At 41.8% G+C, this 25,140-nt stretch overlaps 1 protein-coding gene across 1 annotated transcript in view; it reads left to right on the plus strand.

The window, feature by feature from the left end:
• Nucleotides 1–25,140, plus strand: part of patj (PATJ crumbs cell polarity complex component) — a 144,877-nt gene that overhangs the window by 34,506 nt on the left and 85,231 nt on the right. Inside the window, exons 8-20 of the mRNA XM_063891227.1 lie at nt 2,478–2,750; nt 2,901–3,003; nt 4,670–4,758; nt 4,942–5,071; nt 6,743–6,868; nt 10,173–10,234; nt 10,321–10,377; nt 10,809–10,943; nt 12,400–12,582; nt 13,261–13,341; nt 16,784–16,963; nt 24,745–24,957; nt 25,043–25,102. Coding sequence (XP_063747297.1) covers nt 2,478–2,750; nt 2,901–3,003; nt 4,670–4,758; nt 4,942–5,071; nt 6,743–6,868; nt 10,173–10,234; nt 10,321–10,377; nt 10,809–10,943; nt 12,400–12,582; nt 13,261–13,341; nt 16,784–16,963; nt 24,745–24,957; nt 25,043–25,102 — 1,692 coding nt within the window. The remainder of the gene's footprint in view (nt 1–2,477; nt 2,751–2,900; nt 3,004–4,669; nt 4,759–4,941; nt 5,072–6,742; nt 6,869–10,172; nt 10,235–10,320; nt 10,378–10,808; nt 10,944–12,399; nt 12,583–13,260; nt 13,342–16,783; nt 16,964–24,744; nt 24,958–25,042; nt 25,103–25,140) is intronic.

Below are 25,140 nucleotides of genomic sequence, written 5' to 3' on the forward strand. Positions count from 1 at the left end.
GCACTCCTTTTTTGTAAAGCTGGGACTTCACATTATTGAAAGCGGCTCTCTTCTTAGCAATAGTGGCGCTGAAATCCTCGTAGAATTTGATCCTGTGCCCTCGGTAGGACATCTCCCGGTGTTCCTTGGCCCATTTCAAAACCTGCTCCTTCTCAACGTAGCGATGGAAACGGACAATTATGGGCCGAGAGCCCTGGCTGGGTCTGGGTCTCAGGCTGCGATGTGCGCGATCGAGCTCCGGGCCGGAGTCAGGTAAGACATCTCCAGCCACCTCCTTGAATAACTGAGACATAAACTGCCTAGCGTTTGCACCTTCCATATCTTCAGGAATACCCACGACTCTGAGGTTCTGACGCTTGGAGCGCGATATCAAGTCCTCCACTGTAGCGTGTAGCGCTGAGTTATCATCCGACACGGAGGCTAGCTGGTTCTTCAAGGTCGCCACGTCTTGCTGCAGGCTAACGATGTCATCTGAGTGGGAAGACAGTGTGCTCTCGATCTGTGATATGGTGGCGGTGTGAGTCGCCACAGTGTTGGTTATAGATTCAAGTGTTGGGAGTATCGGGGCCATGGCTTCCGACAAGGCAGCGTTGAAATCTTCCTTAAGACTTTCGCTCAATTTCTGGAGCTCAATGACTAGCATCTCAGCCGTTAACTGTGTAGGCCCCGTCGACGACATTTTCTGCTTGTCCTCGAGTCCCGGGAATGAATCAGTCATTCGCTGCTGGGTTTTACCGATCCGTCCACCCTTGCTCATCGTAACGGTGTGCAATATTGTTCCGTTTAACTCTATCAATGTAGTCTGTACCAAAGTTTAAATAAAATTCGGCGTTATCTTAGTAAAATATTATGAAAAATGCGGAGCTGATAGCAACTGCGTCCTCCTTCTACATGCTCAAACCGGAAGCCCTCTTGAGCTGACATTTTGAGGGCTAGCTGGCCAGCATCACTTATCTCTGTTCACCCACACACGTCATGGACGTATAATACGCACATGCAGCAAACGTAAATAAAAAAAACCCACGAGCAACACACTTTTATAGCATGAACAGTATAAATGTTTTTTCATTCATGTTCTGATTGACCTCACGCGGGCCGGATGTGGCCCGTGGGCCGGGAGATGCCCAGGTCTGCTGTAGACCCTTCGTCGTATAGCATGACGACGTCTCAATGACCGCCCAATGGGATCAACTTGATGCAGGCTCTGTCTGACCCGCCAATGCTGAACTCTTAGGCCACGTGATCGCAGGTTTCCAATTACATACTGTATGCTTCACCTGCATTTGGAGTGTTCTGTAGTATATTTGTCACAATGCTGTCCAGATCTTGGTTTGACAATACTGCATATCTTAATGGCTCAACTCCCAGAGTTTGCCTGTGTCTGTATAGGGTTCTTCGACTGATTCCAAAGCATGATGCAATTCTCTGCCATGTCATACCAATGGACACACAATGAGAAATCTGTTTAGCGGTTATGCTGTATTGGGGTCGACCTGGATGGCCAGTCAAGGTTGTTGGGGGTATTAGATTGTTTGTCACATCAGTGGATCTCCGTCTGGCCTCATGTTCATGCAGCAAGTTGTGAAAGCATCTATACAATGATCCTAGGAGGTCACTGACATCCCTATTATCATGACCATACCTCAACACAGCAAGACATGCAGATAGAGTTCGTGTGTGGTCATCGAGCACTCGAAAAAGCCTCTCCTGATCCAAATTGTTGGATTCTTCACTGTGCAGTGACTCAATGCATTGCAAAGCACTACTGAAAAAAGTTAAAACATCCTCTTCATTACCTCTCACTGCAAACATTAAAGTTTGGACTTGAAAAATAAGGAGGATCAGATGAACATTCATTGTGGTTGAAGTTGACTTCCTTGAAATTTAGCATATCATGCTTTTCCTAGTGTGGAGTCTTCCTGCTTCCTTCATGTGACAGGAGCCCTGATTATAGCCACAAGGCCTTCCTTTTTAACTGTAATGCACTCCTAATTCCCTACTGAACTCAACATTTCATATGTGTATGTGAGAGGGTTTCAGGTGTGTGTGTGTGTGAGTGCGTTTCACATGTGTGTGTGAGTGCGTTTCAGGTGTGTGTGAGAGCGTTTCATATGTGTGTGTGAGAGTGTCTCATATGTGTGTGAGAGTGTTTCATATGTGTGTGAGAGTGTTTCATATGTGTGTGTGAGTGTTTCACATGTGTGAGACCATTTCATATGTGTGTGTGAGAGATTTTCACATGTGTTTGAGAGCTTTTGGTTTCAGTTGTGTGTGTGAGAGTGTTTCAAATGTGTATGTAAACGGTATTTCTGAATGTCCCTAGGGGCCCCTCATACAAACCTCTACCGTCACTATTGTGCATATTACAAAAAAAGCCTTTGAGTCTGAAATCTTGCATTTTTCAAATAAAATCTGGACAAAACCCAATCCAGTGTTTCCTTTTGATTGGCTCTAATGCACCCTTCTCCTCCCATCAGGATGGGCGTCTCCACACAGGTGACCACATCCTGCGCATCGGGGCGACGCCCACTAGCGGCCTCACAAGTGACCAGGTCGTCAAGGTGCTGCAGGGTTGTGGGAGTCATGTGACGTTGCTAATCTCCAGGGATCCACGGGGTCAAAATTCAACAACCTCACCTCCTCCACCGCCTCCTGACTCAGCCCCGGTCTCCTCTTTAGCCCCACTCCCCCCTGGCTTACCCCCCCAACGCCGGCCCAGCAGGACAGTGAGCAGCATTAAGAACCATCAAGTAGGAATTATTTCAGTTACATTTGAAGTTGTTAAATTATTTCAGAGGAGACTTTGTGTTGGACAAAGACACAAATGCTGATTTTCATTTGTTTGTGATTTGTATGCTGCTGTCTTTGGAAACAATCCCAAATATAAACTTGTATAACAGCCAAACCTGGAGGGGTATGAAATCCATGAGGTTCCTCTAACCAAGAAGGATGGCCAGAGCCTCGGAATCTCCATCATCGGCTACAACACCCTGACCAGCCAAGGTAGGACAGGACAGAGCATTTAAAGCATGCTCACACACATTTAAACTCAATACACACACACACACACACACACACACACACACACCCCCAATATACTGTACCAATACAGCCAGGACACAACACACTGCTATTGAACTCCCATTAAAACAAACCCTCTCATTTGTCTCATCTAGCACCAGGCATTTCATTGTAGCTCAAACATGTCACTGTTGAGCTGTCCCTACATGTCACATAAAAAGCTTCAAGCTGCCGTGTCAACGGCATGTTGCTTCTAGGCTTTAACCATGAAGAAGCTGCAAGAGCTTAACCGTGTGGCAGCTGTACTACATTTTACTGTAGAACAGCTATAGAACTTTTACTGTAGAACAACTGTAGAACTTTTACTGCAGAACAACTGTAGAACTTTTACTGCAGAACAACTGTATAACTTTTACTGCAGAAAAACTGTCGAACTTTTACTGTAGAACAGCTGTAGAACTTTTACTGTAGAACAGCTGTAGAACTTTTACTGTAGAACAACTGTAGAACTTTTACTGCAGAACAGCTGTAGAACTTTTACTGCAGAACAGCTGTAGAACTTTTACTGCAGAACAGCTGTAGAACTTTTACTGTAGAACAGCTGTAGAACTTTTACTGTAGAACAGCTGTAGAACTTTTACTGTAGAACAACTGTAGAACTTTTACTGCAGAACAGCTGTAGAACTTTTACTGCAGAACAGCTGTAGAACTTTTACTGTAGAACAGCTGTAGAACTTTTACTGCAGAACAGCTGTAGAACTTTTACTGCAGAACAGCTGTAGAACTTTTACTGCAGAACAGCTGTAGAACTTTTACTGCAGAACAGCTGTAGAACTTTTACTGTAGAACAGCTGTAGAACTTTTACTGTAGAACTGCTGTAGAACTTTTACTGTAGAATAGCTGTAGAACTTGTATTATTACACAGCTTAGTTAAATACTTGATTTGTACATTTCCCCGCTGTTGGTCTAATAAAGGGTTTCTGATCTGATTTGTGAATTTGGACTTTTCAGGGGTTGTTAAGTAAGGGTGTTCTTTTTTCAATAATGACAGCTTCGCTGCACATTATCCCGCTTATTACATGGCCACATACTGTGAAAACAAACAACTGGACAAAAAAATAATCAAATTGCTTCCGCTTCAAAAAAAGACTGTTCAACGGTGCCGTGCTGACGGCTGGAAGGAACTGTGAGCAGACCTTGGCAGTTAGAGTAAACACTGATCAGTGCTGCCGTCATTGGAGATTACATTGCTGTTGTGGCAGTTCCAGCAGTTGGTACTCCACTTTGCGTTTGGGCTTTGGGGTTTCCTGTGAACCAGTTGCACAATTGCAGGGCTTATATTATTACTGCCATCAACTGAGACACTCACAATACTGAGGGCCTATATATTTTACATCATGTGGAGGAATTCATATGGATCTGAATCTTGTCAAGGTGAAGATACAACATTTGTTTTATTCAAGACAGTCTGTTAAATTGCACAGTGTCAACTTGTAGCACACACAATCTGGAGTGGTGTTGTTTATCCCTTTATGAAACAGGTTTATGAAGCGTTGCATATTTTCCTTATTGTGCTGCTCTGTTTTTATTGGTCCAATAAAATGTAAACTCTCTCCTCTGTCTGTCTCTGTCTCCCTCGCTGTCCAGACGCTGTAGGGGTTTTTGTGAAACATGTGGTCCCTGGTAGTGCTGCAGATCAAAGCGGAAACATCCGAGTCCACGACCGACTGCTCGCTGTAAGAGAAAGATGTCCTCTCAAATATTATCCTTCATGTGGTGTTCTTTTGTAAAAAGGTCAAACTTTTTAATCTGGACAAGATGTTCTCTGTCCATCTAATTTAACATTTAACACAATCTTACATATGTTATCACTCCTTTCACTGTCTCTGTCTCTACCTGTCCTCTTGTGTGTTGAACAGTTGAATGGCATCAGTCTCCATGGTATGAGCAATCCGGAAGTTCTGGAGGTGATGAAGAAGACTGGTCAGACTGTGGTGCTCAGTGTGGTACGGAAGAAACCCAGACCCCTGGAGAGATCCCTGGATAAAGGTAGATAAACGGACAGACCCTGTGTGGGCCGCAATAGACTTTTTTTAATGACATATTGATATGTTGAAGCAAGAGAAATCATTGCAGTTGAACTAAGGCTGGAGAGGGGCCTCCTGAGACAGAGACATGGCACATGTTGGTGGTTTCACCTGGGCTTTTTCATCTGCCGTTAAAATGTCTGGCAAAAAAAAGGGCAATTGCATGTAGAGATGACTGAATATAATACTGTAATAGCAGCAAACGGCTCTGTTTTTAAGAGTCTTGTCCCATAATGCAACACATACTGTAGCAAAGAAATCAGTCAATGAAGTATTTAAATCCTGAGTTAATCTTCATTATGATAGTAAAAATGTTCATGTTTCATGCTGTATGGATACATAGGTTAGTATAAAACTGAAAAACAAGGACAACATTTTATAAAAAAACATTTGTGTGTATTTAAATATTTAAAAATGTTTTTCAAGTACTTCTCTTTTGTCAGTTGTGTACATTTACAGTGGATCTTTAATAGTGACTACCAGGCTCAACATGGAACAATGGCTCTGTGGATTTATTGCTCACTGACTCCATGATTATATTCTATTAAATCAGTAATCTGCTCCATTGAGAGAAGTTAACTCTGTGTTAAACTAAGAGCTTTTCTTCCTATTACCTGTCTGAAGCCCTTTCTCTGTCAAACAGATTAAGAGGAAAAATGTGTTTACGACTAGGTGTAATTTTCTCTGCAGAAAGCACGCGATTCCTCCTCTAGCATCCACACGATTAATTTGCCCCGTTCAGGGTCATTTTATTGTTCTGTTCTGGTCAGCATCCAGGCCAGAGGAACAAGTGATGTTTAGAAACAGAGGAGCAGTGTAGTGCTCTTATCTCCTCCCGTCCTCTTTTTTTTATTTAGCTACTAAAGAAACTGAGAACTCAGAAAAGCTTGAGTTTCCAAATTCTTATATTTTGGTCATTCCCATAGCCTCTATTATCTACAAAGGGTCACGATTAGTTCAGCTTTGAATAACTTGATAGGAAAAGAAACAACAGTAATGTTCAGTCAGGAGGTCGATCGACAGAGCAACTTGTTCCTTCACCGTGTTCACGTGCGGTTAGTGGTCTCCAGCAGGGACCTGCTGCTCCAGCTCCTACCATGCTTTGGCTTGTTTGTACCAAATGAACCTGCATGTTTCTTGCTGTTCTGAGTGTGTGTATAGTTCTGGTTTACTGGACCTATGGTAAAAAGCTTTGGATTGCCAATATGGTGGAAAAAAAACTAATATTACATTGCATGTCATTTAGCTGACGCTTTTATCCAAAGCGACTTACAATAAGTGCACTAAACATAGAGACTCCAACTCCCAACAAGGAAAGTGCAGATATATTCACTTCAAGCAATTTTTAACATTGTAAGTGCTGGTGAATCTGTTACAAGGCCAATACAGTTTTTTGTCAGAATTTCATTGCCAAGATGCAATGGAATGAAATGCGTTTTCACTTTGCGACGGAGGATATGCAGAATTTCTGTATGTAATGTACTGTACACAGTGCCAGACATGTGAACGGGTTACAGGACTTTGGGGCCCAGGCTGAATCTAAAACATGAAAACAATGTCAGTCTCTCCTGGAAGATTGATAAAAAAAAAAGAAGAAATGTTTATTTCTATGTACTGTCTGTTTGTGTCTCAGTTGAGAGGGAGTCGTCTTTTGTTTCGCGGAGGAGATCGTTGGAGGTCAATGCTCGCTCCTCCGGGTTTGGATTTATTGCACCAGATGTGGAAAGAGCATATCCAAACACAACACAACAAACAAGGGGTGAGCACACACACACCTGCACACTGTTGGCACAACTAATCCCCTCATTGTTTATTTATTATTTTATTTTGGTTACATTTTCATTAGTTGTTTTGTATGTTTCCTCAAAGACATACACTCATGATCTAGCTTATTTAAATAATCATAGCAAGCAAATCAACTTTTCTAAAGGTTCACCCTCCGAGGAGCAGCAGGTTTCCTCTTTAAATATTTGTTTTATTTTCAGCAGTAACAAGGTGAAACAATACGAAAACATTTAGGACGTAACAAAGTAAAACCCACAAAAAAATCAAACAACCTAGTGTGGTACTCATGTGGGAGTACTTATTCTGGTTTATATTTAAACCAGGTAAACACTGGATCATTGCTCTTCCATGTACGATGCAATTGGGGAGCAGTTCCTAACAAAGTCTTCCAGAGTTCCTGTGAACATGTCGGAAAACCTCTCCAATGGCAAAATGGACATTAGTTTTTCAAACCATAATAACATATCAGGTGGATCTTCATCCAACCATTTCTGGACTTCAGATTTGAAGCATCCTGAAGAGCACATAGGATCATATTTACATGGAAAGGCTGGGGTTACATGTAGACTGTGAATAATCTGGTGTTGGGGCTCATCGGATTTATAAGAACATGTAATCCTCTTTGCATTCCACATTTTTTTTTGCCACATCTCATCATCCGAATGGGACACAAAGTGTTCCCCCAAGGCTGTGTTGATATTAATAGCAGGCTTGTTACCAACATTTGAACATAATTATGTCTTTTAACTTAAGTAGTTCCTTAAACAAGTAGCTTTTGATCATTTATTTTCCGATTGATTTATGTTGAAAGCACTCTTATATATTGGTATGGATTGAATGTAACTCATGATTTGTAAATAGTGGAAGAATTGCGCATGGGGAAAATAAATGTAGTCCTGATTAGATAAGTGCTAAATTAAGTTTTTCATTTATTTATTTATTTTTTTAGAATTTTTTGGGCAACCCAGGCCGGATTCGAACCCGGGTCCACCGCATGGGGATCAAACCCCAGTATATGGCCCCCTGCTCTACCCACTGAGCTATATGATGGCAAAGTCTTTTAATTTTAACAATACGAGAAACCTTCCAGGGTTTGAAATCCAAAGCAGAACATGATTGAGCAGTCAGGATGACACACGATTCCAACTGTGATTCAGACCTTGATTGATCCTTAGAACATTTTTTATATTGCTCTCTACATCTTATACACAGATTACATAAACAATTCAATAAGCATACATAAAACCCTAAAAATCTCACATGTTCCACTCATCCCAAACATGCAAAGAAGATGTATAATAGTTCAACCCCTGAGGCCAAAAGACGTGATATATTTTGGTGTTTAATAGATTAACTGACATACTTATAAATGACTGTTTATAGCCAACTCCTCTGCCAAGATTTCACACAGCTGCAGGCTTTTTTTCATGTTTACAGGCTAATTTAGTGATGACTATTTGAATTAAATGTGGTTCTAATTATTTACATAGCATCCTGAAAGATAATAAACATGTTCTGAAAAAAGATAGAAACTTAAAAAGACATCCAAACAGGAAGAGGAGTCATGGAGTGAACTCAGATCAGTGTTTTAAAAAAAAGTGTGGCATCTGCAGACATGTCAACGCAGGCCTCTAACAGCATTCCTCTCTGAATTATTTCCTCCCTCTTTATTCCTCATTAGCTTTGCTAAGTGGCCAAAACGCAACGCTAACACTTAGCGCGCCGCCTGCCTGCTCCCTGGCCAACAGATGTAAAGTGTCCGAGCTGTCCGACAGCTTCGCAGCGATGTATTACCCTGTTTATTCAGCCAAACGCTGCAGATTAATTGCGCTGTGAAGGCAAAGGTTAGCAATGCTAATTTAATCAGAGACTGTTGTTGTAACACTGCCAGACCTGCTTCAAAATACCTCCAATATGCAAGGAGATTTGTGAAAACACAGGGTTGTTTTTCTTGAGCTCAGCAATGGAGTTTTCCTCGCTGCAGCCTGAAGGCTCAGACAGAAGGTTTCCCTCAAAGAAACGCACTGTAATCTGCTCTGACTTCAAACTAATGCCCTCACTATGCTCTGAAAAACACATTTGTTCTTCTGTGTTCTAAGAAGGTATTGTTGCCTAGGCATTTTTGTGTGTGTGTGTTTGCTACTGTGTTTAACACACACTGTAGAAGTTGCTTACTTTACACTTTACATTTGAGTCATTTAGCTTTTTTGCTTCTAACGGTGAATTCCAATGAGGTGACCGTCAGCCTGCAGCAGGGATGTAGTGGAAGGTTTGCACTGCAGCAGAACTACAGTACGGCTCTTCTTGCTGCTCTGCTGCAGTACTCGCAGCTGGGTAACAGTAACACACACATAACTGTTGGTATTATTTTCCTGGTTGCCTCAGCTGATGATTATTTTCATAAGTCTGAACTGATAAATTGAATGGGGAAACTTGAACATATTTCGCTGATGTGCATTCAATGTCATGTCAAACAGTCATCAGTTTCACAGACTTAACTTTAAACAGGAAGTGTATAAGGAAAAGTATTTTAGGGATGCTTTTGGTTGTTTTGGCATTTCTGCAATTTGGTCACTATGATTAATCGACCGCAAAGCTGTATATGAATCTTATAAATAGCAGGTAATGTGGCAATGAAAGTCTTTGTCTGCAATCAGGTAGAGAAACCTGATTCCCATAGGTTTAATACCATTTATACGTATATACCATGTAGATACATTATTTTCTTAGTATTGAACATCAGTTTGAATGCAAACACATCATAATGTATCTTTTGTTCTTGCAAAGTACAACTATCACTATTACATGTCACCTGTTAGACGCTTTTATCCAAAGCATCTAACATACACTCAATTCTTTGGGCAGTCCCCACAGTAGCAACTTGGGGTGAAGGGTCTCACGGACACAACGACATGCAGTGGGGACTCAAACCTGCTCTCCCCTTATCCAAAGATCCGCGCACTGAGCCACTGAGCCATTGAGCCACAGCCCCCCGCAACTACACATGCAACTACTCTTACAATTGTACTTTTGCTGCAGTACGACTTTTTTTGTGTAACACAAAGCATAGTATGCTTTGTGTTACACTACCTGAAGTTGGAGTTGATGAGCTGTCGGTAGCTGCTGTCTTTTAATGGCTGAACTAAATAGCAATTTTACATCTGTTCTCTCTCTCTCTCTCTCTCTGTCTCTGTCTCTGTCTCTGTCTCTGTCTCTGTCTCTGTCTCTGTCTCTCTCTCTGTCTCTGTCTCTCTCTCTGTCTCTCTCTCTGTGTGCAGATAGAGATGCAGAACTGTGGGCTAAATGGGAGCAGGCTCTGGGACCAAAGTACCAAGTTCTGGTGAGATCTCATAGTATTACACATTTTTACTGACAGTCCGCTTGGATGTTCAATACTAACTATTTAGTTTATGTGTGTGTTGTCAGGTGGTGAAGTTGGATCCTGTCATTGAAGATGATGCAGAGCTACAGAAATCCTCTAAGGTGTAGAACAATCAGACATCTGAACTGTAGCTTTATACACTGAACTGTGGTCTAAGCATACAATCAATTATGGAGACACAAACACTTCTTTAGACTACAGCAAATTGTATTTGGGTTCCAGTGTAGCAAACTGATATAAAATAAAACATTGTTTATGTTTACCACTCATTGTTTACACTCCAGTTCACTTCATAACTGCTTGGATGCGCAGTTGGAGTTGAGACTACACCAATGACCAAATTGTATCACAATCAGCTAGTTTACATGATTAAACAGTTTTGTTTTAAATTAAAAAAGCATGCTTGTTGTTGTTGATGGGTTTCCAGATAGCATTGCATCCAATGGGTCTCACCCCTTATGTAAAGTTAGAATTTTATATCCATTATCTGTAGTTTTCTTGTACTTTTACCTTCTGATGTATCATTTTGCAGCTGTTGCCCGTCCACACCCTGCGTCTTGGTGTGGAGTTGGACTCCTTCGATGGTCACCACTACGTCTCCTCAGTAGTCCCTGGAGGCCCTGTGGATAAACATGGAGTCTTGAGACCAGAGGACGAGCTTTTGGAGGTGGATACACATTGCTTCTTTTCTGCTGATAACAACAACAAAAATCCATACGGAGCACCACACTGCTCTACCCTGGAGCCACTGTTTTTTGGTCTTTTTATGTCTCCACAAGGGGTCATCATTTATAAACAAGAGCAGTTCTGGTTCACTGTTGAGCTGAGGGGTTGGTGAGGTTTGTTGACCCTTATGCCAGAGTTGTATGTGTAATGAAAGTGACTCTCTTTTAAACTGGCTAGATCACCATGGCAATCTATGCTACTGACACAGCAAGTTATGTTCAGAGTTTACGATTGGAATTGGCCCTAACTGCTTCCTTTGAGAATATTTTCATTTTATAGTCAGTCTAGGAGCCCTACAGATTCTTAGCTGCGGGAATACTTTCTGTATGTAAACTTTTCATTAATGCTGCAGAAGCACATGCATGCATTTCTTTTTTTCCACTGCAACTTATATAATGGATGCAGAACATCTGAACTAGAATAGCGTTTTATAATGTTCTTATTTTAGAGGATATTTGGATATTTTTTCATATTTAGTTATGTTTATTTTGTTTTATAGTTTTATGTATGTCCTCTAGTGTTTCCTGGCCATTTGCCCACTGACTTTAAAATAAACCAAAAATGTGCAGATGGCTTTATGATTCAATTTAATATTCATCAGTATGAATTTCACGTGGATACAGAATGTGGTTTAACCCTTTGAAACCATAATCTCACCGCATTGGAATATTTTCTTATTACTGGTCCTGATTTGCTGAAGTAGGTTATTTTTTTAATCTGCTGCATTACGCTTAACTTTTAAGAGCTGTAGAATGGGTAGTTGTCAAATGATTAACAAACAGGACGCACAGACTGCATCGTTTGATAAATTAAATATATTTTGTGTGAATTCACCCAAATACCAGGTAGATTTCCTACAGCGTTCCCTTTATATTTGCAGCAACAGGTTGCTTTGCAGTGGTCGTCCCCTTTTATGCATCATATGATGCACCAAATGCCTCCTTCAATGAACCCAAAATGACAGTGGATAACCACACTGGAAGTATCCCTTATCTCTTGGCTCTGTTAAACTTGATTCTTAGCATACCCCCCTGATGTCACCTAGCTCTTTATAGCCTTAAACCTCATGTTATTTACTTGATTACTGCAAACTATATAAAAAGACTTATTTGATGTATGGATGACCTTAAGGCTTGCAGATATTGCCAAAAAGGCTATTCTCAGAACGAGTTGGCCATCTTGATTCATGTTGAATTAAAAAGTGTGTGTGTGTGTGTGTGTGTGTGTGTGTGTGTGTGTGTGTGTGTGTGTGTGTGTGTGTGTGTGTGTGTGTGTGTGTGTGTGTGTGTGTGTGTGTGTGTGTGTGTGTGTGTGTGTGTGTGTGTGTGTGTGTGTGTGTGTGTGTGTGTGTGTGTGTGTGTGTGTGTGTGTGTGTGTGTGTGTGTGTGTGTGTGTAGGTGAATGATGTTCAGCTCTACGGTAAGTCTCGTCGGGAAGTGGTGGCATTCCTCAAAGAAGTGCCGCCCCCTTTTACTCTGGTCTGCTGCCGACACCCGACCTCCGAACTGGGACCAGAATCTGAGTCTGAGCCAGGATCTAGACCTGGATCCATGAGACAGTCAAAGCCCAGTGTGGAGGAGGTAAGAGCATCGAGGGAAACTATACATTCAATACGATAATTGATGTGAAAGATGTGCAGAATCACAAACTAAATAATAAAATGTTTATTGCTCTGGTTTTTACGGAACCCGTAAAGGGACATGGGGAAATTAAGAAAAAGGTAAACGTTTCTCGTGCTCACGCGAAAGTTTCAAACCTACCAAATGTCAGGTTCGGTCATCGGCAGTGTTCCTGGTTTAATTATTATTTTATTTAATACATTTAGCATTAAAACACCCTCTCCTTCAGAGTGAATTAAAGTGTGGTTGAAGTTTTTTCATAGATTTCAATGACATTCACAAGGCTGGGGTTTCCATCGGTCATCAGCTTTCGGCCGTATGTTGACACTGTCTGACGAAACGGGACCTTGAATAAGATCTGACAGGGACCATATGTACTGCCGCGATACTTTCCTCGTGCGCACAAGAAACATTTCTGTTTCCTTTTTTTCCCATGTCCCTTTACGGGTTTTGTAGGTTTTGTTCTTTTGTTGTAAAGCTGTTTACATGTTTAAAACTCATGTTTGATAAGATGCTTGATTTTAGATTTAAATGATTATTCTGACATTAGAATTTGTTGAAAACTCACCATCAACATATTATTGTGATGCAGTTTATAATATTTAAAATGTGTGAACTCTAAATGTGTTTTTATTTCAGATTGAGCTGAAGCTGTCGTCCATGCTCTGCAGTCAGACAGAGAGACAGAGCGCCACTGTGCAGGAGCAAGCACTTAGACAGGTGACATGTCTCACTCTGTCTCCCTGTGTCTCGCTCTGTCTCACTATTTCTCACTCTCTCACTCTCTCACTCTCTCACTGTCTCACTGTCTCATTCTGTCACACTGTCTCACTCTGTCTCACTCTGTCTCCCTGTGTCTCGCTCTGTCTCACTGTCTCACTTTGTCTCACTCTCTCACTGTCTCATTCTGTCTCACTGTCTCACTCTGTCTCACTGTCTCACTCTGTCTCACTCTCGCTGTGACTAGTGCAGGGATTCCCAAAGTGTGGTGCGTGCGAACTGCCACCAGGGGGTGCGCGAAATGAAACATGTAATGGTGGTCTGGTGTAAAACTATTAGACAATGTTCTTTTTTAAGTGGGATTTTTCCACAGGCTACAATAAAAAACAGGAACAATAAACATTTCCTTTGTAATCCCTTTTTTTTTAAATCAAAAAACTATAATTTATTACTTTTTGATAGAAACGTAGAAGAAGACAGCGGCTGTCTTCTTCTACGTTTCACTGTAGGTTAGGATACTTGCACGCCAACTCGTTTCATTCATTCTTTCAAATATGATTAACTGGCTGAAATCAGGGAAACTGTCAAGTGGAACGTCTCATCACAAAGTTGTTGGTCATGAAGGAGGAGAGGAATGAGTCCGAGAGAAGAAAATGAGCGGGAGTCAGGAAATGATGCGCCGGAGGAAACCGAAGAGGAGGGAAGGAGATGGCAAAAAAGAGGTGATGAGGGTGAACACCAGACGGGGAAAAAAATAAGGAAATATGATGAAAATTATCTTGGTCTGGGCTTCACTTGGATCGGCGATACAGATTGCCCAAAGCCTCAGTGCGTGGTGTGCAGTGAGGTTCTAGTAAACAGCTCTCTGAAGCGTTCTTATCTCCGTCGTCACCTGCACACGAAACATGGCAATATACATCAAAAGCCCCTCACATTTTTTTAAACAAAGTTGGAGGATTTGCTGAAAAGCCAAAAACAAATGCAGTTTCATTCACGCGTTGGGTCTACGAAAGACTCATTACGGGCTTCATATCTGCTCAGTTACAGAGTAGGGAGAAAGGGGCTGCCGCACACAATTGCCGAAGACGTGTTTGCCAGCGGCCAAAGAGATGGTGGAGTGTATGATTGGAGAGAAAGAGGCAAAAAAGTTGGACATGATTCCTGTGTCCAATAACACTGTGTCGCGCCGCATTGATGCCACGTCTGAAGACATCCTGGCTACACTAGTCAGCCGTGTAAAGAAAAGTGAGTTTTACTCTCTGCAAGTAGACGAGTCTACAGATGTTGCAAATCTGGCCAATCTTCTTGTGCATGTCCGTTACCTCTTTGAAGGAACGGTACCGGAAGATTTTTTGTTCTGTCGGCCCCTTGCTACCAGAACAACAGGAAAGGAAATCTTCAATTTAACTGACGTTTTTATGAGGACCAATGGGATCGACTGGGAGCGCTGTGTGGGAATTTGCACAGACGGGTCAAAATCAATGACAGGGAAACACACGGGGCTTATAGCTCATATTAGGAGAGTCTGTCCACCCATCAGCTGGTTACACTGCAGTGTTTACAGAGAGGCCCTCGCAACCAAAAACATGCCAGCTAATCTACTTGCAGTGCTGAACGACGCAGTCAAACTGGTGGACTTCATCAAAGCTCGCCCGCTAAATTCAAGAATATTCACACCGTTATGTAATGTGATGGGCAGCGAACACAAATCACTGCTGCTGCACACAGAGGTGCGTTGGCTGTCCCGCGGCAAAGTGCTGACGAGGCTCTTCAAACTCCGGCACGAACTGCAGCAGTTTTTTGAGGAGAATCCGTTTCATTTGGTCTCCAGTCTGCATGACGAAGATTTTTTGAAGAGGCTCTCCTATCTAGCGGCCATCTTCTCAGCTCTGAATGAACTCAATCTAAGTCTGCAGGGAGTCAGTGTAACTGTGTTCAACACACAAGACAGGATTGAGGCCATGATAAAGAAGCTACGGTTCTGGGCGAGTTGTGTGAGTGGGAACACACACCTGTGTTTCCCTACGCTTCACGAGTTCTTGGGGGAAAATGACGTGGACCTGGGTGAGCATGTGAAAAGTCTCATAATTGAACACCTCAACCAACTCGCAGAGCAGCTACAGAAACACTTCCCACCTATGGACACATCTCGTGCTTGGATTCGCAATCCATTTGAAGTTTCCCGCCCGTCCCACCGCTGTCATTTCACAAGCAGGAGCAGCTGATCGAGCTGTCATCTGATCGAGCTGTCATCTGATGGAGCGCTGCAGTTACAGTTCAAACAAATGCCACTTGTGGAGTTTTGGACCGAGTCACTGACATCATACACAGTCCTGGCAAAGCAAGCCTTGAGAGTTTTGATGCCCTTCGCCACAACTTATCTCTGCGAGGCTGGTTTCTCTGCTATGGCAGCAGTTAAAACTAAACATCGGCAAACACTGGATGCTGTTGAGAAGGATTTGAGGCTTAAACTGTCTTCCATTGTGCCAAACTTCGGAGAGCTTTGTGCCAAGATGCAAGCCCACCCGTCACATTAATATGGGTAAATATTTGTCGGTATTGATATTATTGCTACAAATATAGGCCTACTGGGAATACTGACACATCATCCTCCCCATCCCCCCCCTCTCTCGCTGCAGGCTGAGCGACTTTTGCGCTGCGCTTGAGAAGTTCCAGATGGATCCTCTTTTAATTTAGTCCTATTTTATGTTCCTGAGCCTATTGTCTTTGTTGTTGTGGATCGTGTGTAATTTTATTGTATCACTTGAAAAGTTTCAGATTGATCCTCGTTTTTATTTATTTGATCTGTTTCTGAGCCCATGCTCTTTATTGTTGTGGATCGTTTGAAACTTCATTGCAATTTAATTCAATGTACTGTCGTTGTAATCTCCATAACCGTTGTGTTATGATGATGTTGAAGTTAGCTCCACGGTCATTTAATATTGCTAATTTTTCTTTGTTGCATTTATTGAAACTTTGTTGATGTTGTTATCGTCATGCGTGTTCTGGTTATTTGCGCATGATTAAACATGAGTCTTTATATGGCGAAAAAACAAAGCTTTGTTGCGGGGGGTTTTTTATTGAGTTTGGGAACCGCTGCTCTAGTGTGTTACTGCACTTGCATGATGCCTCCTACACTACTACTACCCTATACGCAGAACACGCGCAGTGTGTAGGGCCTCATATTGTGCTGGGGGCCTCATCTTATGCGCAAATTGCGGGGCAATGATTGATATATTGTCATTTTATTTGGACATTTTACAAATAAATGCAACTGTGGCAGTACTGCATTTAATTATTAGCTTCTTACTTCATACTTGCACATCAGAATCTCATCATTATTCTAGTGATAACTTTCATACAGTTATTACTTCCATGAAAATATCTACTTTGACTTTATTTCTTTACAGTATTTCAAGTGTCTGTTGTCACTGTGTATCAGGAATTGCCTGGAGAAGAGGAGCTGATGGAGACTCAACACAGCCAGGAGGAGGAGGAGGAGGAGGAGCAGGATGAAGATGAAGATGAAGGGGAGCTGGCCCAGTGGTCTCCAGACGTGCAGGTGTTGGAGCTGCAGAAGGAGAGAGACAAAGGCCTCGGCTTCAGCATTCTCGATTACCAGGTAATAACAGAACCTAATATCCTCCAACTGCTGCTGCATCTCCATCCTGTCCATCCGTCCATCCGTCCATCCGTCCGTCCATCCGTCTCCTTCCCCTGTCTCCATTATGATTCATTCTTACCTCTCAGACAAAACTTAGAGAAATCATTCAAAACCATACTGGCACACAGTACTCTGATTTGTCCTGACATTCAATCGGTATACAAAGCCATTCCTAATGATTTGACGTGTTGGCTGGACACCGTACAGGTGAAAGCTGCAAACAGATTTTTCCATTAACAGGAAAGATTCGCCATCTGTATTGATGATCAGTTTCATTGTTGAAGCAAAGTCCTTCTCAGTGTGAGTGTGTGATGCTGTTTGACACAGCACATTTCTTCTTCTTTTTTTAATGCTGTTGCAGATATAGAAGTTGTTCCCAGTGAAGTTTTTGTCCTGCTGTGGACCAGAGGAAAAGTTAATTCTTTAGGATTCTTTTTGTGGGGACTATACATGTCTGTGCAAAATCCATGAGAGACATACACACTCTGCACCGAGTGTCACAGTGACAGCAGGACAGAGCTGACTCGCTTGACCACACCAGGCTGCAGCTTCTAAGGTCCATAATATACGATAATTCAAGTCAAAGTCAATTGTTTTTGTCAACATTATTACCTTTGGGATGATGTTGACAGGGATAGTTTAGTTCTAATGGTATGTATTTTTCCAGGGGTGTTGTAAATCTATTCAAATACCTATGCAAATGTTGGGCTGTATAAAATCAGACTTCTTCTCTTTCCCTGTTTTGGTGACAGGTTAACAGTTTAATGTGAATAACATGTCCACACATTTTGCTATCTGTGATGAGACCCGTCCCTGAGTTACAGAGAGACAAAGTTTCTTGTTTTTGTATCAACTGAAACAATTTCTGTTTTGCTGCGTTGCTAGTTGGGGAGTAGTTTTGGGAAACCCTGGCCTGTGGAGTTTTTCCTCCCTTGCCCTGCACTTTATCTTTAGGCACAGCTTCACCTCCAGACCTCTGTTTCCCCCCCATCGCCTCCTCTACCTCCTCACATCCAGCTGGAGCGCTGGGGGGGGGGGTTATTTCCCTGATGATGTACATCAATATCAGCCTGCACACTTAGTACCTGCCCAGGGGGGAGGTGTGTGTGTGTGTGTGTGTGTGTGTGTGTGTGTGTGTGTGTGTGTGTGTGTGTGTGTGTGTGTGTGTGTGTGTGTGTGTGTGTGTGTGTGTGTGTGTGTGTGTGTGTGTGTGTGTGTGTGTGTGTGTGTGTGTGTGTGTGTGTGTGTGTGTGTGTGTGTGTGTGTGTGTGTGTGTGTGTGTGTGTGTGTGTGTGTGTGTGTGTGTGTGTGTGTGTGTGTGTGTGTGTGTGTGCGTGCGCGAGAGATCCAGTGGATTAGGAAATGTTGTGCCTCGGGCTGTTCCTTGCTTTGTGTGGAGGAGATGTTTTTGAGCAAGTGTTCTCTTTCCTTTGATCTTCATATTAAGGAGGCGACCTCCTATGGTTCCGTCTGTCTCCTTGTCTCTCTTATGACACATTGAAGGGAGACAACATCCTCAAAGATGGCACGCATGGACATGTCTTTTATCACAGGCTGAAGGATGGGGGGAACCAAAATGGAAAACACCCGAAAATACTATCTCTCAGCCTTGAATGGATGGAAGCAGGTACGCTTCATTCCATCAGATATTTCATATAACGTATTTAATGATCCAGGCAATGCTCCGGGCATTGGTCTGCCTGTCCATTAAGATACATATACAGCGGGTCAAATAAGTATTGAACAAGTCACCATTTTTCTCAGTAAATATATTTCAAAAGGTGCTATTGACATGACATTTTCATCAGATGTCGGTAACAACCCATGCATTCCAAATTAAACCATAGATGTCCACAAATTAAGTTATGTGTATTAAAATGGAATGACACAGGAAAAAAGTATTGAACACATGAAGAAAGGGAGGTGCAAAAAGCCATGGAAAGCCAAGACACGACCTGAAATCTATCAGTAATTAGAAAGCATCCTCAGTGCAAATTAATATCAGCTGGTTCAGTCCCAACTGATGGCCTATAAAAAGGTCTCTCATTACCAAGGTGTCACACAAGAAAGATCTCATGATGGGTAAAAGCAAAGAGCTCTCTCAAGACCTTCGCAGCCTTATTGTTGCAAAACATGATGGCATTACAGAAGGATTTCTAAACTCCTGAATGTTCCAGTGAGCACTGTTGGGGCCATAATCCGGAAGCGGAAAGAACATCATTTCACCATAAACCAGCCACGACCAGGTGCTCCTCGCAAGATTTCTGACAGAGGAGTGAAAATAATTATCAGAACAGTTGTCCAAGAACCAAGGACCACTTGTGGAGACCTTCAGAAAGACCTGGAATCAGCAGGTACAATTGTTTCAAAGAGAACTACTGGGAGAATATAGTCTGGTCATAAGAGTCCAAAATTGAACTCTTTGGATGTCATAATACACACCATGTTTGAAGGCCAAATGGCACTGCACATCACCCCAGAAACACCAAACCAGCAGTGAAGTTTGGAGGTGGGAACATCATGGTGTGGGGCTGTTTCTCAGCATACGGCACTGGCAAACTTCATATCATTGAAGGAAGGATGAATGGAAAAATGTACAGAGACGTTCTTGATAAAAATCTGCTGCCATCTACCAGGATGAAGAAGATGAAACCAGGGTGGACATTTCAGCAAGACAATGATCCCAAACACACAGCCAAGGAAACTCTCAATTGGTTTCAGAGGAAGAAAATAAAGCTGAATGGCCCAGCCAATCACCTGACTTGAATCCAACAGAAAATCTATGGAAAGAACTAAAGATCAGCGTTCATAGAAGAGGCCCACGGAACCTTCAAGACTTGAAGACTGTTTGTGTGGAAGAATAGGCCAAAATCCCACCTGAGCAATGCATGAGACTAGTTTCTCCATACAGGAGGCGTCTTGAAGCTGTCATTACCAGCAGAAGTTTTTGTACGAAGTATTAAATACATTTCAGTCAGCGTGTTCAATACTTTTTTCCTGTGTCATTCCATTTTAATACACATAACTTAATTTATGGACATCTATGGTTTGATTTCTTTGCATATGTGGATTGCATGGGTTGTTACCGACATCTGATGAAAATGTCATGTCAATAACACCTTTAAAATACATTTACTGAGAAAAATGGTGACGTGTGTAATACTTATTTTACCCACTGTGTGTGTATATATATATTGTATACAGTAATAATAAATGCAAATAACAAAATATTTTGTGTTTATAAAATACTAAACATAAAATATCAAAGATGTTACTTATTTTTTGCAAAAAACGAAATACCCTTTTATCCCAGTATTTTACTTTTTTAAAACTTTTGCATTGGATGAATGCTTTTTAAGTATCATTAGGTTTTTCTACTTGGTAGCAAATACATTAAATCAATAAAACCAATAAGCGTTGTTAATGTTTTTGATTACAGGTAAGGGAAATGAAGTAATTATATTACTATGAAGTGTAGTTAGTTCTATCTTTCTATCTTGTTTCAAGTGCACATGATTTAAAATGAAAACATCATGAGCAAAAACCAGAAACCAGTACAAGAGTTTCACTTTAAAACTCTTCAACTATTTAAAAAAAATCAAATAATTAAATTCTCCCATAACTTTACCCTGTCTCTCCCTCTCTTCCCTCTGTATTGCTCGCCCAAGGGCATGTGGGTCCGCTGTTCCTGCCAAAGTGTTTCCTGTTACTGACTCTGCGGCTGTCAGTGCAGTGAAAGATGGTTGGAGGCAATAAGGGAAGAGCTGATCTGTCTGTCTGGATCAGGCTCAGAGTTCCCACTGACATCTGACACCTTTAAAATGGGACCAGTTTCATACCTCCAAAAGCAGATTTCTAAATCACAAATACACGGATCAATTATTTTACCAGAGGGAAAATTATACCAGAGGGAAGGGATACTAACGTTTTTTTTTTTTTGTTGCGCTGTATATCATCAAGGTGTCACTGCTGTTAACTAGCTGTAACATAGGTTGACAATGAACTCTTGGGCTGCAGAGCTTACCTGGTAGAGCCAGAGCAGGAGGAGGACTTGGAATCAATCACTAATAAAAATCTGTTTAAATATAAACAGTATAATTTAAATATAAATGTACCAGATGTTGAACCTGCCTCAGGATTTTGCTCCCATTCAAACACACAAGCATCAAGTTGGTCCTACAGTGGTGTTGGTTGTAAAGTTTTGCTCACAGTCAGTGTTCCACTTTACCCTGAATGTGTAAACAGGAAAGACATAAACGCAAACCAAACTACAAGAGGGCTCTGAGAGCAGAGGCCTGTTCCAAGGCTGCTTTCATAAGTGAAAGTAATGTCTGCACCAGCCCGTTGATTTGGATACGCTCCAACATGTATTGGCTTCCTCATGGCCAACGCTACACCTTTCCACCAAGTTTCATGAAAATCCTGCCACTTTTTTTTTCCGTAATCCTGCCGACATACCAAAATACACAGAACTGAAAACATAACCTCCTGGGCAGCGCTAAATATCACTGCCCAGCACATTCAGACTTGCATTCAGTGGAACTGAGATAAAACTGAGCCGGTTTATGTAGACGGGGGTTTATTTACTTTTGGCCTTAAAGTCTATATTCATTATGAAAAAAATGTAATAAAAAGGATGGAACATTTTTAATCTTCGTATTAACCAACTTTAAAAGGTGCTGAAAGGTCTTGAATATGTGTAGAATAAAAATGTTAAGTCGAAAGTTCAGTCTCCTAAAAATATTTCCGCTCTGTGCTTCATAGTTCTGTGTTCCTCCATAAAGGTCTTAGAAACTTTGTCTAGGCAACTGCAACCTACATTAAAAAACTCCTCATTGTTATCTGCGCACGAAAAGCCAACCGAGAAACATATCACTACTTTTGGCAAAGTGCGTTTTTAATTTATTTATTCTCCTACGTTTCTGATATCTTTACTTTTTTGACAGCAGAGGCCTTTCTTTTTCCGGAGGATCTTGTAGGAGTGGAGGACTTGAGTTCTGACTCCTCACCACCTGTAGCCATGTTGTTCCGTCTAAAAATACAGCTCAGCTTTGTTCTGCCAGCCTGAAACTTGGCAAGGCAGCTCGTACTGCAGCACAGGCGATGCTCAGGGTTCAACACGGGGGAATTGCACAAAATGTACATCCACCAAAACCAGCAGAGGGTTTTATTGTTGGTATGTGAGTCTTTGAAGGGTTTGGATCCTGGCAGGACCGGGCCCTCCTCCTGGTGACTCTGGTTAAACAGAGCGCAGACCAGTGCTCTCTTCTGGAGGTCATATGTGGATGTTGTGAACAGAACAAACTCCAATCCAATTTATATAGCCCAATATCACAAGTTTTACATTTGTCTCAGTGGACTTTACAGTTTGTACAGAATGTGAACAGGACACCGTCTGTCCTTGGACCCTCACATCGTACAAGGAAACACTCCGTATGAAACCCCGGAGACACGGGGGAAAAATGTCAGAAACCTCGGGGAGAGCAACAGAGGCGCGATCCCTCTCCCAGGAGGGACAGATGTGCAATAGATGTCGTGTTTAATTTAAAGAGATAATACATGTAGTCCAAAATGCTGGAAAATGCATGTGTCTAACTAAGAAGACGATGGGTCCAGGTGGATGTCAGCAATCCTATTGCAGCCATCAAAAAATGCTAAGATAGTCCGCAATAAGTCAGCTGAATCTGACATTTATAGATAAAAAAACAAAAAAAACAGATACAACTTCATCAAAAAGGAAATTGCTGTGCATTTCCTGCAAAACCAAATTAAGTCAAATTAAACAAGATACAAACAATAAAACAAAGATTATCGATGAAGTGGGAAACTTGAAAGTGACAGAAATGTAGGGTGCCAATTCAAAATATGCACGTGCAAAAAAAAAAAAAAAAGGCTAACATTAAGGATATAAAAAATAAACAGGTTGAAGTTAAAACTATAAATGTACTAAATATTACCTGGATTTGAATTGAGCATGTTCAATAAAAGCTCTTTTGGTAATTAACAATAGCTTATAAAGAACCATATACATTATATACTAAGTAAACCTGTCTAAAATACTGGACATATAAAACATAAATGGAATCACAGAAATGCAATATTTCCTTTAGGTATTATCTTAACACAACCGTCCTTAGCGACATTTCTTTTAAAACTTCATTTCTCAAAGTTATAAGGGCACTTGCATATGAGGTCCTACGAAACGTCAAACATACAGGTGCAAGAAACAGAATGTGAACCCTTTGGAACGTCCTGGTTTTATGCAGGCATTTGTCATAAAATGTTATCTGATCTTTATTTAAGTCAAAATCACGGAGGTTAACCTAATAACACCCAAACATGTATTATCTTTCATGTCTCTAGTGAAAACACCTTGTCAAACCTCCTTTGGCACTAAAATCTCACACCGGTAGCTGCAGATCAGACCTGTTCAGGGAGAAATACATCTTGTTCCTCACAAAGCGGCTTCAGCTCAGCCGTCTTCTCCGGCTGTGTGGTGTGAACGCTCTCTTCAGGTCATCCTCAGCAGTTTTATTGGGATAATGTCTCGGCCCTGACTGAACCACTCTGAAAGGCTCATTTATTTTGTACTAAGCCACTTTGTATCACATTTACTTTGATATTTAGGGTCATTATTCTTCTTTTTTTAGTGAGGCATGGTTCACATCAGCGGCTGCTTCTTGTGAATAGCAAACGAAAAATACTTGAGTTATTATTAAAGGTCAAAATATGTCGAACCGCTCCTCTAATGTTGTTTCACTGATTAAAACGGGGTGTGATAACTCGGAACTCAATTAGCTTTTGTTGAAGTCCAGGCATTCACATACTTTTTCCAAACTACACTGGGAATGTTTGAATGATTCATTCAAAGTGGACAAGAACAAAACAATGTGCTATTTGTTCAAATGGATTGTATTTATCATTGTAACTGAGGTGAAGATCAGGCCATATTTTAGAACACATTTATCCATAAATGGATGTTATTCCAAAGGGTTCATTTGCTGTTTCTTGCAACTGTGTTTGTGTAGATGTTAGAGGAACTACAGAGAGCTGTTTGGAAAGATTCTCTGGTGTTGTTGCTTCAGTCTGAGCCGCTGACCTGCTGCTGAGTGAGGGCTGCATTTCACTGTTGGCACATTAATGCTCCAGCCCTGGTTTTAAAGCTTTCCAACTCTAAAATCTACATTCCTACATTTCTAATAGGTTTGGTCTTTCTTCGATATATCCTTCTCTTCAGTCTGTCAGTTCACATCTCCCTCTTTTGTTAGCGTGCTGTGACCTTTGACCTCCTCACTGTTGGTTTGATGATGATGTGATTCCTCTTCTTCCATCAACACCCCCCCCCTGGAATGTTTGTGTTGTTGTGTTTGTACGGATGGATTTACAGTAATTTCTCTGGTCTCTGTCTCCCCCTGCCTGCCTCTCTTTGCTGAGGCTCTTTCTGAAGGTGTGTGTGGGGTGGGGCTCCAGTAGAGGGTGGTTTGGGGGTATTTAACTCAGGGGTCCAAAGACAGTAAAAAAAAAAGGAAATACTCAAAAGTAATATAAAAAAAATGAAAGACAATAACTAACAAACCAATGAGAAGATAAGAAAGTTGAAATAAAGTAGAGGGTCGAGTTTAGGAAGGGATTTCAGACGGGCGTTCTCTATCATTTATTCCCCTCTCTCCCAGACGCTGCATACAGATCATATCAGTTGCCACATGAGTGTCAGGTAATGGGTTTATTTAACTCTCCAGGACCCGCTGGACCCCGGCCGGTGTGTGATGGTGATCCGCTCTCTGGTTGCGGGGGGTTGCGCAGATCGTCTCGGTGCTCTGCTTCCTGGAGACCAGCTGGTGTCAGTCAACCACACCCAACTGGACCTGCTCACGCTGGGAGAGGCCGTGGAGGTCCTGAAGTCTGCCTCACCTGGAAGAGTCCGTCTGGGCATCCGGAAGCCTCTGGTGTTGGTAAGATTACACCTTCTGTATCTAGTGTGTTCTCAGTGTTCTCAGGCTGCAGCGTCAGGTGCTGATCAGTTTGATGTGTGTGCAGGCCGGGGGACAAGATGGGAGCAGCCTGGGGTCTAAGAACACACACCTGCCTGTGCCAAAGGTAACACGCACATACATTATTTTGAACATAATATCATC

This window comes from Eleginops maclovinus, chromosome 9 (genome assembly GCF_036324505.1).
Source record: "Eleginops maclovinus isolate JMC-PN-2008 ecotype Puerto Natales chromosome 9, JC_Emac_rtc_rv5, whole genome shotgun sequence".
Lineage (NCBI taxonomy): Eukaryota > Metazoa > Chordata > Actinopteri > Perciformes > Eleginopidae > Eleginops > Eleginops maclovinus.